Source organism: Eumetopias jubatus, unplaced genomic scaffold, assembly GCF_037043125.1.
Source record: "Eumetopias jubatus isolate StellerSeaLion01/CBP00866 unplaced genomic scaffold, mEumJub1_p1.0 scaffold_17, whole genome shotgun sequence".
NCBI classification, from domain to species: Eukaryota; Metazoa; Chordata; class Mammalia; order Carnivora; family Otariidae; genus Eumetopias; species Eumetopias jubatus.
The window spans coordinates 41088660-41104422 of NW_028274823.1; the positions used below are offsets into that span (position 1 = coordinate 41088660).

Genomic DNA, 15763 nt, shown 5'->3' on the forward strand with positions numbered 1-15763 from the left:
AGGCAAGCCAGGGGTGTAGGAGGCTGGAAACGCTTGTAAGGTACCTGTCTGTAGGTTTCTTTTTATTTATCTTGCCTGGGATTTGTTGAGATACTTGAAACTGAATTTAAGTCCTTCATCTGTTTTTGGAAAAATGTGGGTCATTATCTCTTCTCATATTGCTTCTGGTTCCACTTTCTCACCTTTCAGGGACTTCAGTTAAATGTATGTTATACCTTCTGATCGTATTCTTTACGTCTCTTCTATGTTTTTCTCTTTTCATTCTTCTTTTGGATTATATGTGTATATGTGTGCATACATCATTCATTTTTACTGATAATCCAGTTTGCTAATTTTCTCTGTAGCCATGTCTTAACTGCTATTAAAGTCATCAATATGGTTTTTTTTCAGTTATTTATTTTTTTAGTTCTAGAATTTTAGTTTGATCCTTTTTCAAACCTGCTGTGCTACCTTTTACAGTTCTCAGTTTCTTGCCAAGGTTTTTACGTTTGAGGTTATCTTCTTGGTCATAGTAAAGATACTTATTCTGTAGTCTGTGTTTGAGAATTCCACTCTCTGGAGACCCTGCATGTCTGTTTCTGTTGTAATTTCTGCTGGTGTCTGCTTATTTTGTCTAGAGTTCTTGGTTTACTTTAATTGTGTACCGGACATTGTATTAGAAAAATTATTTGTAGGAACAATTTGAGGCCAAGTGTGAAATTATCTTCCTCTATAGAAGACTTTTTTTTTTCCCACTGCTTGCCAGTTCCTGGTAACACCAGCAACCCAAGATCATCTTCATACAATTTCAGGCTTGAGATTATCTGAGCCATCCAGATGGCTTGAAACTGGGCTGCAGGCTATGTGGAGGTTGGTTCATTTATATTTTATCCTCATTCCTGCCCCAAAGAGGGTGGTAGCTTGCCAGGATTGGCAAGGATTCCCCCTGGGCAGTGTTGGACTCCAATTTTTGTATGCCTAACTCTGCAAAGACTCAAAAATTGCATCTCATCTTCTAGGTTGCCTAGTCAAGATCACTAAATAGCCCCAGAGTAAAAGCATCTCTAGTGCTATGCTGATCTTGATCTAGTAAGCTCTTTTATGATTTTAAGAAGATTTAAAAATATATATATGCCAGGGGCACCGGGGTGGCTCAGTCGGTTGAGCATCTGCTTCTTGGTTTTGGCTCACGTCATGATCTCAGGGTCGTGGCATTGAGCCTCATGTTGGGCTCCACGCCCAGTGGGGAGTCTGCTTGAGATTCTCTCCTTCCCTCTCCATCTGCCTCTTCCCCTGCTCCCTCTCTCTCTCTCTCAAATAAATAAATAAATAAATAAATAAATCTTTAAAAAGTATACATATATGCCAGATTTTTAAAGATGTCTTCTGTAGGAAGCTTTGTCTGAATTAACTAGTCTACTATTATCAGAGGCAGAAGATTCCCTGTTGAGAGTTTTGCTGGAGTTACATTGAATCTAGAGATCAGTTTGGGGAACATTAACATCTTTCTAAGGCCTTCATATTCATTAGCTTGAAATACCTCTCCTTTATTTAGATCTTCTTTCAATACATTGATATTTGTATTATAATTATAATTATCTGTATATAGATCTTATGTCTTTTGTTAGATTTATTGCTAGGTTCTTTTATAAATCACGTATTTTGTATTGTGATTTTATTGTTTGTTACTGGTGTATAAAATAAAATTGACTTTTATATTTTGATTTTATATAAGCAACTTTGATTTTTTAATTGATTTGTTAATTTATTTACAGATTCTTTTGGATTTTCTATATGAATAATCACACTGTCTGCAAATGATGATAGCTTTTTTCTTTTATTAAGCCTTTCTTTCTTTTTCTTCTTATTTTATTGCACAAGCTAGAACCTCTAGTGCAATGATGAATAGAAGTAGAAATAGTGCATATCCTCTCTTTGTTCTACATTTCCCTTTTTAGGATGATGTATATTGTATGTTTTATGTAGATGTTCTATGTCAAGCTAATTTCTTTTCTACTTCCTTTTACAGTGGGTTTTTAAAAATTTAGGAATGCCTGTTGAATTTTACTGAATGCATTTTAATGATCTATTAGAGTGGTCCTATATTTTTATTCTTTAAGCTGTTCATGAGTAAATAACATTTAGCTATTTTCTTTTTTTTAAGTTTTTATTTTAATTTCAGGTGCTTAACATACAGTGTCATATTAGTTTCAGGTGTACAATATAGTGATTCAACACTTCCATACAGCACCCGGTGCTCATCATCCAATATTAAACTACCTTGCATTCTTGGATAAACCTGACTGGCTCATGGGTGTATTATCTTTTTTATATACTGTTAGAATTTGTTTGCTACTGTTTCATTTAGGATTTCTAGATACTAATGCATGAAGAAAATGGACCTTTAGTTTTTCGTTATTGGATGTCCAAGTCTGGTTTGGATATTAAAGTTATACTACCTTCAAAGAATAATAAATAAAGGAGTATATAAAAAGACGGAATATCCCCTTATTGATTTTATATACAATTGAAAGACCACTTCTTTGAATGTTTGCTAGGACATGTCTACAGAATTTTACGTCCCCCTCCCTACTTTCTTTTCTAAGTGGGAAGATTTTAAATTACTGTTTCAGTTCATTTAAGATTTATAAGGTTGTCCAGAAATTTTATTTATTCTTTCATTAGTTTTAGAAAGTTATATTTTCCTAGAATTTTTATCTAAGTTTTCAAATTTACTGGCATAAAGTAGTTGATATATTTCTGGGTACCATTATGGTATCTACTGTAGCTGTAGCAACCTTTTATTCATTATATTATTTATTTCTGAATTTCTCTTTTTTTAAATTGGTTTTACCAGAGACTTGTCTATTTTGTTATTCTTTTCAAAGAGGCAACTTTAAAAAATATTTATCATATTATATTTTAATTATGAGTTTATCAGTGTCCCATTAGATTGGGGGCTCCTTGAAAGCCAGCCACTGTTGCATTCATTTTGCCTTGAAGTATGTAACAAATTATTTGCTAAAAGAATAATGAACAATATTTCTATTCAAATCGTATGTATTTATCCACAATTTCTGAGTGTTAAATCTCCAAATATTCTATAAGCTGATTTAAAATGCTTAAATTCGAGGGGCGCCTGGGTGGCTCAGTCATTAAGCGTCTGCCTTCGGCTTGGGCTCGTGATCCCAGGATCCTGGGATGGAGCCCTGCCTCAGGTTCCCTGCTCCGCGGGAAACCTGCTTCTCCCTCTCCCTCTGACCCTCCTCCCTGCTTGTGTTCCCTCTCTCGCTGTGTCTCTCTCTGTCAAATAAATAAAATCTTTAAAAAAAAAAGAGAGAATGATGTTCTAAAAAAAATAAAATAAATACTCAAATTCAAAGAAGAAACTTATACCAAAGCATTGTTTTAGCCTGTGTTAAATCATCTTTAAAATTTGTAGCTTTGAGGCAGTCTATTATAAAAAGCTGGCACTCATATACCTAAACTAAGAAGAACTTAAAATTCATCACACACTTACTTCAATTTTTAGCTTGACCTTCTTGTAAATCTTTAGCTTCATTGATTTGGGTTGCTATATAAGGAGATCCTCCCTTGTCTGGGTGATTTAAAAGCATAATTTATCGGTGAACATCTCCTATTTTTTTCTTTATTGGCAGTAGGACTTACGCCTAGTATTTTTTTTTTTAAGATTTTATTTATTTATTTGACAGAGAGAGAGATAGAGAGATCACAAGTAGGCAGAGTGGCAGGCAGAGGCAGAAGGAGAAGCAGGTTCCCCACTGAGCAAGGAGCCCGATGTGGGACTCGATTCCAGGACCCTGGGATCATGACCTGAGCCGAAGGCAGACCCTTACCTGACTGGTCACCCAGGCGTAACTAGCTTACGCCTAGTATTAATGCTGCTTTTCATTTTGTCATTTTGGGTTCAAACACATCTCTATCATAGCCACCACTAGAGGCAGATTTGGGTAGAGTTTGAAAAACTAGTTTTACTTGAGGCTCCGTATGTTTCGTGGCTTGCCAGACATAATGGTCTGCAAATCCTACAGCAGCAATGGTCAGTCCAACGGTTACCACTGTACTGGCCCTGACTCTGGCTCGGCTCCCCAGCCTCCACTGAGTGTGTGGTCAAAGAACCCACTTTTCCTTTGGTTAGCTTCTCAGTTATTTTTTGTTTTATCCTTCATTAATAGTTGTCTTACCTTTGTTACTTTCTTTGAGTTTACTGTTCCTTCTATTTTCCTTGAGTTTACTGTCTGACTCTTTTTCTTACTTTGTAATTTACACTTAGCTCATCAATTTTCAGTCTTGCTTCTTTTCTGACGTATTTTAAGGTAAAAATTTTCCTCAAAGCATCAGTTTTGCTGTACCCAGAGGTTTTGATATAAGGTATCTTTATTATCATTCTGATCGAAGTATTTCTAAATTTCCATTATTATTTCTTCTTTGACCCAAGAATTTTAGAATAACGTATTTCTTTGATTCTGGAATATTCCTAATGATTTCCTCTTTGAATAGTGCTTTCCCCCATTCTCTCTAATCTCTTCTTCCTGAACTGCTACATGTATCTTCTCTGTATTTTTATTTCTTTATAATGTTAAACATATCAATTTTATAGCTTCTCTCTGACTCATCTATTCTCTCCGGTCTTTGTGTTATTGATTCTCCTGTTTGTTTTATCTGCTGCTTTCCCTCCTGTGTTCCTGTGAGCCATTTGTATTTTCTGACTGTGAGTTCATCTTTAATAGAATGTTTTCTCTGTCTGGATGTTTGGTGTTTCCAGGGTTGTGGAAAGTGGTGGTTTTGGATTTGATTCTGCTGTGGCCCTTTGGATCTTACTGACCCAGGAAATTAAAAAAAAAAAAATTATTGGCTTAGAATTCTTGCTTTACAAATAAGTTGTATAAACTCAGACTGCACATCTACAAATGGCACAAATTCTTTTTCTCTTGATTTGTTTTTTTTATTATGTTATGCTAATCACCATACATTATATCATTAGTTTTTGATGTAGTGTTCCATAATTCATTGTTTGCGTATAACACCCAGTGCTCCATGAAGTACGTGCCCTCTTTAATACCCATCACCAGGCTAACCCATCTCCCCACTGCCCCCTAGAACCCTCAGTTTGTTTCTCAGTGTCCATAGTCTCTCATGGTTCGTCTCCCCCTCCAATTTCCCCCTTCATTCTTTCCTTTCTGCTGTCTTCTTCTTCTTCTTCTTCTTCTTTTTTAACATATAATGTATTATACAAATGGCACAAATTTATAAATTTGTTCCTCAATGCTCCCCTGGGCTGATGGGAAGAGTTTTTCTAGTCTTTTTTTTTTTTTTTTAAGGATTGGGACACCTCTATGGGGTTCTGGTTTTGTGCAGAATTTAGCTCCATCTCCCACCTTGCAGGGGCTGAGGTCATGTTCTCTCAACTTGCAAGGGTGGTAAATCCTGCTGTCAGCCACTGGAGTTTGTGTCTGGTCTGACACAACTCTAGCTCCTGCTCACTGCTCTGTTTTGGACATTCTTTTTTCTGTAATAATGAGGATTTATTTTCTTTCTTTTGAACTTGATTACATAGTTAAAAAAAATTTCTCTTTGTGCATATGTTTTTATAGGTGGAGGGGACCCTTCTGCATCCATTCAGTCTCCCATTTTGCTGCTCCTTAATATAAGAAATAGAGATCAAGAACAGAACTCTGGGTGTCCAGTGACATATGAGGGACAGAAATAGGAAGTGAAATCCCACAAGGAGATGGAAGAAACAGTAGGAATAGAACAAGAAGAGAGCTGGTCTTTAGGAAACAGGGAGAACAGCTTTTAGAAAGGTCCTCTTATGTGATGTGAGGCCAGCTTTTCCCAGGGATGGCTTATTGTTCATCCTGCAGACTCGAGAGGCCTCTTTGGAAGGAAAACTCAGAGAAATATAAAAGGAGGGAGATCGGCTGAATTTATAAAGGGAATGCAAGGCACTGGTTCTCCCCCCACTACCAAGGAGAACTGCTTAGGATTAATTTGGGAACTTCTGGATGTTTGTGTGGGAGGGAATCTTCTCTGGGAGGGACTCTTCTCCACCTTTTTGGCTACATGTGCCAACATCCATCCCACAGGACTTCCAGAGACAACAAGGAGGGGTTGCATTATTTTGTATGTTGGGGGCTGGCTTGCCTGTTTGTACCCTTCTCTGTCTATTGTCTTCATCTTGTTAATTTAGGGCCACGTGTGATATATGTGATAAATAAGAGTAAACCCGCTTTACTTGGATCTTGTTCCTTCCTAACCCCGCCATTCCTCCTGGAATATTCTTAGCCATTCTCTTTTTGAATGATGCCTCTTCTGCATCCCAGTGACACAAATTCATACACTTTAAGGTTCCTTTTAGGCTCTGATTGGAAAGCATTTGGGCTTCCATTTGGAGGAAACTCGGTTCCGGTTCTGTGGATTTTTGTGGCTGCAGAGGGAGTCTTGCAGCTTGGAATGTATCTTTGGACTGTGCAGAGTGAAGCAGCCCATGTGCAGGGAACTGAGTCTGCAGTAAGGGGCTTTGACATCACTTTCTAAGTTTTCAAACAAGGATCATCTATGTCAGCTCACCACAACCCTGGAAGTGGGTGGTGCTGATATCAACATCCTCATTTTATAGACGAAGAAATAGGGCTAGAGAGGTGAAGTCAGAGATCCCCAAATTTAGAGACAGAACTGGATTTATTGTCCAGACATCCCATCTCTGAGCCTGGTGCTTTCCCCTCCGCTCCATTCTCTCTATGCATGTTTGTGCAGGCCAACCTGATCACAAACAGCCCATGAAGCCTCTCTGCCCCTCACCCTTTCCCCGTGCCACACATGAGGAGAGACTAAATTCCTTCCTCCCTCTCCCTCCTGGCCCCTGTATCTTTCAGACATCCACCATTGCTGCTGGCAGACCTCAGACAATGCCAAACGGATCGCTGACCCGGTTCACAGAACTTATAACAAAATTTGTATACAATTTCTGTTTAGAAACAATGGCTACCACCATCTTTCTTGGCATTACTTTTTATTGACTACGGACTTGCGGTCTTTAAATATTTTGAATATAGTGCTTTCAATATACAGTTCTTTAGTAATACATATATTTCTTTAAAGCACAAAACTATAACTTAAAATTAGAAGGCTATAAATACACAAGTATATATTGCCATAAATCTAGAGCAATTTTATAAAAATAGAACTCAGATGTCAACTTTATATGTTTTGGCAACTTAGCAGTATTGTAAGGTGGCCAAAAGCATGTTTATTATGCATCACTGCCCCAAAGTGCCTGTCTGCAGCTTTCATTTTCCATCTCTTTGGGAACACTTGGAACAGTCTCCATTACCAGGATCCCCCCGAGATGCCCACGGCCATGGCTCAGCATTGCCTTTGCATACAGACCCAGTGCATCCACCTGTTCTTGGAGGGGGAAGACCAGCTTCCAGATTCTTCCTCAGAAAGAGGAGGTGTTCCCTCCTGCCAAATGTACACAATCCTACACTTCTTGAAGCCCTCACAGTGTATGGTTGATATCTGAACATACAGAGTCAGTTTCCTTTCCCCTATGCTCAGAGAATGATACATGTGAGTTTGGTTCTTTCAAATCAGTGTAAAAAGTTCAAAACAAATTCACTTGAGCAGGGCCTGCTGGAGTAACATCATCCTGATGGTGGACACCAGTGTCCCCACCTGCTTGTGCGAGGCTCTTTACACATGTGCTCTACAGTCCTCACAGTCTTGCAAGGTCAGGATGTTCTTGTCCCCATTTGATGATGGAGGGAATTGAGTGTCTGGGCATTTAAGTCTCTTGGTTAAGGTCAATGGGGTTACCTGACCCTCAAACCAGAGCTCTCTGTCTGCCCAGAAATCCATGGAAGGAAACCAGAAGAGAACTCAGATCTGTACTGTGGTCATTTGAAGAGACAAGTGGCTTTGGGTCAACTTACAGCAGGGGGACAGTAGTTCCCCAGATATTCCCAAGACTCCTGGGCTGCAACCTCCCAAGGGGGCTGGAAGGAGGACATCTGTGGAAGGAGTAGGGACGTAGAGACCAATGATTTTGAAGGGCAGTGTCAGAATCTCCCAGATCATCCAACAGAAACCCTCAATCTAAAACCAGGGCTCAAGGAATTTACTGCTTGGGCCTGTTTGTGTTTTCAAAGAACTGAGCAAAGGTCATAATGCCAGCTGCCCCCATCTCAGCCCTGCCTTCAATAGAGGTCAAAGTGCAGAAAGCTTGCACAGTGGCCCAGAGGGACTTGTGCAGGGTCCCTGGGCCAGAGTGCAGTGCGAGTGGGGCGAGGGGGCCTTGTCAGAACTCCCCTGCAGGTTGCACAGCAGAACTCAGTGGCGAGAGTCAAGCTCTGTACCTCCTCTGGACAGAGACAGGCTGCCTCAGCTATTTGCAGTTTTGATTTTCTGGTTGCTTTCCCACTCCTTTGCCTTTTGAGATTTACCATAAAAATATTCCCCGATGGGAAGTGCTTTTCCTATCTCCTTGATGATCGCAATCTCTCACTCAGGACAAACTTAACTTTGGCTCTGTGCACGGCCTGCCCCTCCAACAGGGCTGACTCTGGGCATAGCTCTTCCCGCCTCCTGGCCCTGCTCCCCACCAGCTGTCTCCTCAAACCTGCTCCCCCCTCCCCCCTGCCAGGCCAGGGAGAGCCCCGCTCTGCACTTGTCCACATGGGGTTTAGTTAGAATCCCTAGATAACATCTTCCACCTGCTATCCGCAGGTGTCCTGCTTGGGCCACTGAGATCATTTTCTGAAATTAATGTCGCAGTGGTTTTCTTAGAAGCCTCTCTTAAGAATGAATAAAACAAAACAAATAAGCAATGACAGAAAATCCCCAAAGCAACCCTCTCTCTTCTCCTCTAGAAGGCAGATCACCTATAAGGGGGATGATTCCCGTGAAGGGGAGTGGGGAAGCGACCAGAAAAAATGCTAGTGGCAGGATTCTTGGGGAAGTGGACTGGTCCTCCCTCCCCATCCCTGCTGCTTGGCGGGCATCGTGCTGTTTCCTCATCCCGGCCTGTCGCTGATGCCCCCGGGGAGGCCGAGCAACACGATGCCCACACAATGGTGGATGATTCTTTCCCCCCCTCTCGGAAGAGCAGGACCAGATTTTCCCCGAACTCAATGGAAGGCTGCCCCTGGGAGATGAAAGGAGAAATGTGTTTTGGGGCCTGGGGCACTGTATTTTAAATTAACTCTGTGTGTGTGTGTCTGTGTGTGTGGAGGGGACGGGGTGTTTGCAGCCCTGTACAGCTCAGTGCAGGTCATTCTGAATGTCATGAAGACACTGCTTCAAATCTGAAAGCAATGCCCCCTACTCCTCCCCCAAAGAAAAGAGGTATTGACCTGGGGTTAGCCTCTTTCTTTGTGATTCATGTAGGTACACTGCATGTAATAGGGTGACTCATTCTTTTGTTGGGCAAAACATTACCTGGACACACTAGGTCCTGCTAGAGAAGCAAACACCCCCATTAAGTTTCTGAGGCCATGGAGGGAAGGTGGTGTAGACTTGCCCACCTCCCCAAGGCTACCTCAGAGCCAGGCCTGGCTTACTTCCCAGTACACAAGGCCAGAGGGCAGTTTGGCAAATAAGGACAATCCCCATGCCTAATGAGGGACACTTTCCTCCTCACGCTCCTGCTTTGCGTGATGCCTCCGTGTGGTCTCTGGGTTGGGCCCTGAGGACAGGAGCTACCGAAAGCTAGGGAGAGGGTTGGGGGTAGGGGTTTGGCAGGGTCTGGCGGCAGCAGAATGCTGGGTTTGGGGACGTGGAACCTAGTGGCAGAAGTCAAGGTTGGTGTCCCTCGATGGGCCTTGTTGCTTTTTCTTTTGTTGCCAGTGGCTTGCCCACTGTAGACTGTGGTGGACTGCAGAGGCCCCTCATTTCAGTGAGGCTTTCTTCCACTGCTTTCGCAAACTTGGTAGAAGAGGTTTCTTTGCAGCCATGAAAGCTGGAGATGCAGAAAAGGATGCTCTCTGGCTGGGGGTTGTAGCAGACCCCGTACCCATCAGGTACCACAGGACCATAGCAGCAAAACATCTCCATGGTTGTGGGCACCTGGAGGAGAGGACAGGTCAGAAGCTGCTGGTTCTGAAAAGTAAGCCTGTGGACTTGCTAGAATACAGGGCGTTTCAACAACCCCGAGGCCTCGAGAGGATATTTACTTCTCTATTTTCCACCTGGGTGTCTGACTGAATTAACCAAATGAACCAATAGCTTCAGCATGGATGGCCACAGCCAGAGTCAGAAAGACAAACCCACCTAACTGCAATGATATCCAAAGAAGAGAGTCCATAAGCCACTCCCTGGTGGGAAATCTGCTCTACTTGTGGAGTCAAAATCCCCCAGAGTGACCTGTGCTGGGTCTCAGGCTGAGCATCTCCTTCACCTGGGGGCTGTTTGAGGCACTGAGGCAATAGGGGTAATTTACTGAATGGTACCCTGGTGGCACCCCACAGTTAGATGGCTTCCCAGAGGGAGTAATTTATGAACAGAAGGAAATCTGGCCTGTCTTCTCTGTCAATTTTCCCCACATCCTTAATTACTGTCAGGATTGCTTGGCTGGTCTGATTTTCTCCCCACAACCCGGCCATGCACAATTACCCAGCATTGGGCATTTCAAAGATTGCCATCAACTGGAGTTTTCCTTATGCACCTAATACATTTTGAATTCAGAGTGCTGAGATTTTGTAATCAGAGTCACAAATCAGGAAAATGTGTCTCTGAAGGCATTCAAGCCATAAATGTTGATTTCCAGTTGGGAGAAAGAAAAAACACCAAACCACCACACCCCCAAATTCACTTTCTTAGCTGGTCTTCAGGGGAAAAATAGAACACATTCTTGGGTAGTTGCAGGGTGGGGTTTGTTTTTAAACCCAAGGTTTCAGGCGCTGTGTAGTCGGGCCTTCAGAAATGACACTGGCTGTTTTAATGGGGCAGAACAAACCATTAGTCTTGTTAATAGAGTCACCTCATTGTCAGATAAATTTGCTGTGCAACAGCTGAAGGCCGTAAAACCGTTCCAAAGCACTTTTTGCCCATGGATGGTTTCCTGAAGAATTTATGTTGTTGTGCCCTGCCCTCGTTTACTTCCGTCTGTGCACTCACTGCTGTAATGACAACATCAAATTACTGAGTGGGCTTTTATTCTCAAACACAACTTGATCAGCCCCTCTCATTGCCCACGTCCAGCCCTTAGCGGATGAGGCAGAGTTTTAGTCAACTGACGTTTGGGGGGTTCTTTTCTTTCCTAAACCACTGCACTTCTCGAATGGATTTCTTTTCTTTTCTTTTTTAGGATTTGATTTATTTGTTTGACAGAGAGAGGCATGGTGAGAAAGGGAACACGAGCAGGGGGCATGGGAGAGGGAGAAGCAGGCTTCCCACCGAGCAGGGAGCCCGATGTGGGGCTCGATCCCAGGACTCTGGGATCATGACCTGAGCTGAAGGCAGACGCTTAATGACTGAGCCACCCAGGCGCCCCTCGAGTGGATTTCATTCTGTCTTTATCACAGAGGTCCTCCAACAGAACAGGCTTTTAGGGGATGCTGGGCTGGCCGCTGATCACCTGCCGTTGGTCGCGCAGCCCTTCACAATATTGGCCGTGACCTGTTTGGAGGGCCTGGTCCATGCCAGGCACTGAGCTAGGCTTTCTACCCAAATTGTCCCTTCTCGCTGAGCCAGAACTTCACTCTAGACCTGTCAGGCTTCAGAGCCTGTGGCTGGCACAGTGGAACGCCGCCCCGCAGGTAACAGATTGAAAGGTGGTAAGCATAGTGGCTAGAGCACCAGTTCCCATCCAGTCCTCCTCCGCTAGGGTGGCGTTCACGAGTACACACATTTAGACGGGGGGGTGGGGGGCGTGGGGGGGAACCAGCACTCAGAGCATTCAGGTCATTTTGCCAAAGGACATGCAGCTGGTAAGGAGCACCTCTGGGACTTGCCTGACTCCAGCCAGTGGGCTGTAGTCACTGGTCTACGCTAAGTGGCCTTTTAGAAAGCCCACTGGTTACACTAAGTGGCCCCTTGGGTGACAGCCGCACGGTACCTGGCTGGTTGAGAGGATGAACCGGTTGCTCATCAGGTACGTTTCATCTGTAAACATCTCGGGCAGCTCCTTGCATGTGTCCCGGGCCAGCTCCCGCAGCGCCAGCAAGTGGTTGTCAATGGCCATCCCTGTTATGGCCTGGATAGTTGGGGACAAAGAAAAGGAGATGAGACAGGGGCTCCCATGCCCTCCCCCCTTCTCTAGCCCGCAATGCTGATGGCCATTGCAAGGGCCCCAGCTTGCGCTTACCTGGTGCTTGCTGCGGACAACGTGCGTGGGTGGCCGCCCAGGACTGACCACTCTACCACTCAGCCTGTGTTCCACGGACCCTTTCTACGTGCAAAGGGCAAGTCCAGAGCATGGACTAAAGTGAGCATGCCCGCGTTAAAGGTCTATGAGGCTGAGTATCGCCTGCCTCTCAACCCCAGCATGGTCATTGCCGACACACTGTGTATGACCCCTCTAAGTGGGAGGGGTGGGCTAGGCATCCCTAGTACTTTCTTAGGTAGAGGAGGAGTCTGGGGGGCAGGGATGGGTGCTGGGCCCTGTCAGGGCATGGGGAAGGGTGTCCCAGGCTATCAGGGGGCAGACTTTCACCACAACCAACACTTCATCCTCCAGCAGGAGTCCAAGGAATGAGGGATAGAGAACATTAGGGTCTGTTCCTAAATCTTGATTGCTATTTCATGGGCTCAGGATCATTTCAAATAAACTGGATTTACAACCTAAGAAATCATTCTGAGACAGGAACTAGACATCTTAGCAGAGGCTCAGCTGATGTTTACAAGGGGAAAGCTTGTTCAATGAAGAAAGATTTTTTTCTTTTTATTGCAAGATACTTGAACTCTTATCAAAGGCTAAGATAAGAGCAGTGGGGACTCCAGGTTGTCTACGTAGGCAGAACTCAGAGGCGGTATGGCTGGAAGTGGGGCGGAGGGGCCAGGGTACACATTTCATCTCCTCCCCACTTGAGGCTGCGTGTGTAACACACACACTGGTTTTGCTTGGATTACATGTTCATTTGGGGCAATTCTGGGAGTGGTGGAGACTTGGGGGCCACCTCCGGCCTATAGGAGTAACCTGTGGGTCCCCATCAGGGTAATTGTAAATCTTGGGAGGTTCACGCTTATGTAAGATGGCCGCTTAGCTGTCAAAGCCCCACATAGGAGGAAACCTCCATCACAATGGATTAGCCCCGCAGAGGAGGAAACCTCTATCACAATGGATTTTGTTCAAATTTACAAGGCATGTTTTGGGATTTGACAGCGTTCTTTTTCAGTGGAGAATGAATGCATAAAGAAGATTCAGAGGCCCCAGTCTCTTCAGTTGCTCCTAATTATAGCCTGGAGAGACATGTTCTATAACCGCAGTTCACTTTAGATGTGACCCGTTAGGACAGAGGGGAAGGACTCTGAGCCCATCGATGAAGTGGGTGGGCTGCTAGGTTCTCTGGTTACCTCTGTTTAATCGCTGATTTGTGTAGATCTGTAGAAGCGGTTAGCTGCTCTATGCAGCAGCTACCCAACAGTCTTCACCACCTCCAGCTCACTGTAGCAACTGGGGTTGATTTAATGGATTGTTTGGATTAAGGCCACGAGTAGTCATGAGCAAAATGATTCATTGTTCAGTCATTCATTCAGGGAAGCTTACTTGAGTGCCCACTGTGTGCCCAATGCTGCTGGGCGCTGGGGGTGTGCGTGCTGTGAAGGAAAAGCCTAAGATGTTGTAAGAATCTGGGCGGGAGTGTCTGGACCACGCTTGCTCCTTCCCTGGGATGTCCTTTCTCCACTACTGTGACCAAATACAGCTGCCAGAGGCTGGAGCTCTCCTTGCTTCTTTCCCCTGGTCCTGATCCCCCACAGCCAACCAGGCACCGAATTCACCTCAGAGCATTTTTATAGCTCTCTCCTTCTCACCCCCATCTCTTTTATTTAGCTGTTCTCATCAACTTAAAATAGTTAACACAGCTGAACCCTAAGGCAATGCTTTAGAGGATATTTTTCTAAATCTTTTATAAACATTTAAATTATTACCAAAGTCATATATTTATATAGCTTAAAACCCCGAAGAAGCTAAAGACATCTGTCACTCTGCCAGGTCTGATTCCCACACCACAGAGGCAATCAATTTAGCTATTTAATTGTCTTAGTTCTAAGTAACAGTCTTAGACTGCGTTCACTACATTTTTCAGCTTTATCTATATCTTCTTCCTGTAGAAGATGAAACTTTGGCTCTTTTATACTCCTGCTCCCCAAATATTCTTCCATTCTCCCATCCTCTCATTAGAGTTATGTTTAACTCTTCATTGTTTGATCACTATTCAGTGTTGACATGATTATAATTATGTAAGTATTCACAGCTGAGTCTCGGGCTGCATTATGAGATTTCCTTTCTTGTTCACCTTTTGTTTTCCTTGGAATTGGGATGATTTTTAAATGACTAAATTATGATTTTCCCCACTTGCTTAGCTTTCTATGTATCTATAACTAATTGATTCTTAAACTCTCAGCCAGAAGTGTAAAACTTTTCTTAATACACTCAAATCAGATAATTTGTCAATTTCATTCCACCTCACTTCTTGCTTCTCCATTTTTTTTAAAGATTTTATTTATTTATTTGACAGAGAGAGAGAGAGAGAGAGAGCACAAGCAGGGGGAGTGGCAGGCAGAGGGAGAAGCAGCCTCCCTGCTGAGCAAGGAGCCCAGTGTGGGACTCGATCCCAGGACTTTGGGATCATGACCTGAGCTGAAGGCAGACCCTTAACCGCCTGAGCCACCCAGGTGCCCCCTCTTCTTGCTTCTCTGTGGACTGATTGTTCCTGTGTCTGCTGAACAGTTGTCAACTTGGGATCTCCTTTTACTGTCACCCTCTTTCTCTTTTGTGTTGAATCTTCTGATTTTTGGAGCACACAACGTCTTTTATGTTTTAGCTCTTACTTTAGTAGTCTATATCCTCCAATAGTTTGACAAGAAAGAAAGCTTAATAAGTAAAACTTTTGAGAACTTGTCTGTCTGAAAACGTCTTTCTTCTGTCTTCAAAGTTGATGATAGCTTAGCTGGGTATGGAATATACATTACAAATCATTTTCCCTCAGAATTTGAAGGCATTGCTCCATTATCTTCCACCTTCCAGTGATGTTGTTGAGAAGTCCAATTACACTTTTATTCCTGATCTTTGTACTTGTTTTTTTTTTTCTCTCTGAGAGATTTTAGAATCTTCTCTTTGACCTTTGTGTTGTGAAATTTCCTTGGTATGAATGTTTTCCTCTATTACACAAGGTACATGCTGGGCTCTCTCAGTGTGAAAGCTCATGTCCTTCAACTCTGAGGAATTTTCCTCAATTATTTTGTTGTTGTTCCCCTCCACCCCCATTTTCTCTTTCTGGACATGTATTACTTGGGATTTTGGTTCTCCCATACTGAGCCCTTTTTTTCTGTCCAGTATTTCATTTCTTTGTTTTGTTGACATTTTGGGAAGATTATTTCAGCTTTATCTCCCAATCCCCCCATTGCATTTTTTCTACCATATTTTTCCCCAGAATTATTTTTATTGCCCCACCAAAAAGATTTTTTTTAGTTTCATATTCTTATTAATGGATGTAATAAGTTCATTATCATTCAGAGGATTTCAATTACAGTTTTAAAAAATGTTCTCCTGCTTCCTGCATTGTTTTCATTTCCTTGAATTTTCTCTTAAATTATTTTAAAA

General features: G+C 43.1%; 1 protein-coding gene and 1 pseudogene across 2 annotated transcripts in view; both read right to left on the reverse strand.

The window, feature by feature from the left end:
- Nucleotides 1–3500: 3500 nt before the first annotated feature.
- LOC114205295 (mitochondrial import inner membrane translocase subunit TIM14-like) lies at nt 3501–6265 on the reverse strand (annotated as a pseudogene).
- A 3530-nt stretch (nt 6266–9795) lies between these two features.
- Nucleotides 9796–15763, reverse strand: part of CHAT (choline O-acetyltransferase) — a 46058-nt gene continuing 40090 nt past the window's right edge. For both annotated transcript variants that reach the window (XM_028098940.1, XM_088019867.1), the window contains exons 13-14: nt 12056–12193; nt 9796–10065 (exon numbers count right to left, since the gene is read on the reverse strand). In XM_028098940.1, coding sequence (XP_027954741.1) covers nt 9796–10065; nt 12056–12193 — 408 coding nt within the window. The remainder of the gene's footprint in view (nt 10066–12055; nt 12194–15763) is intronic.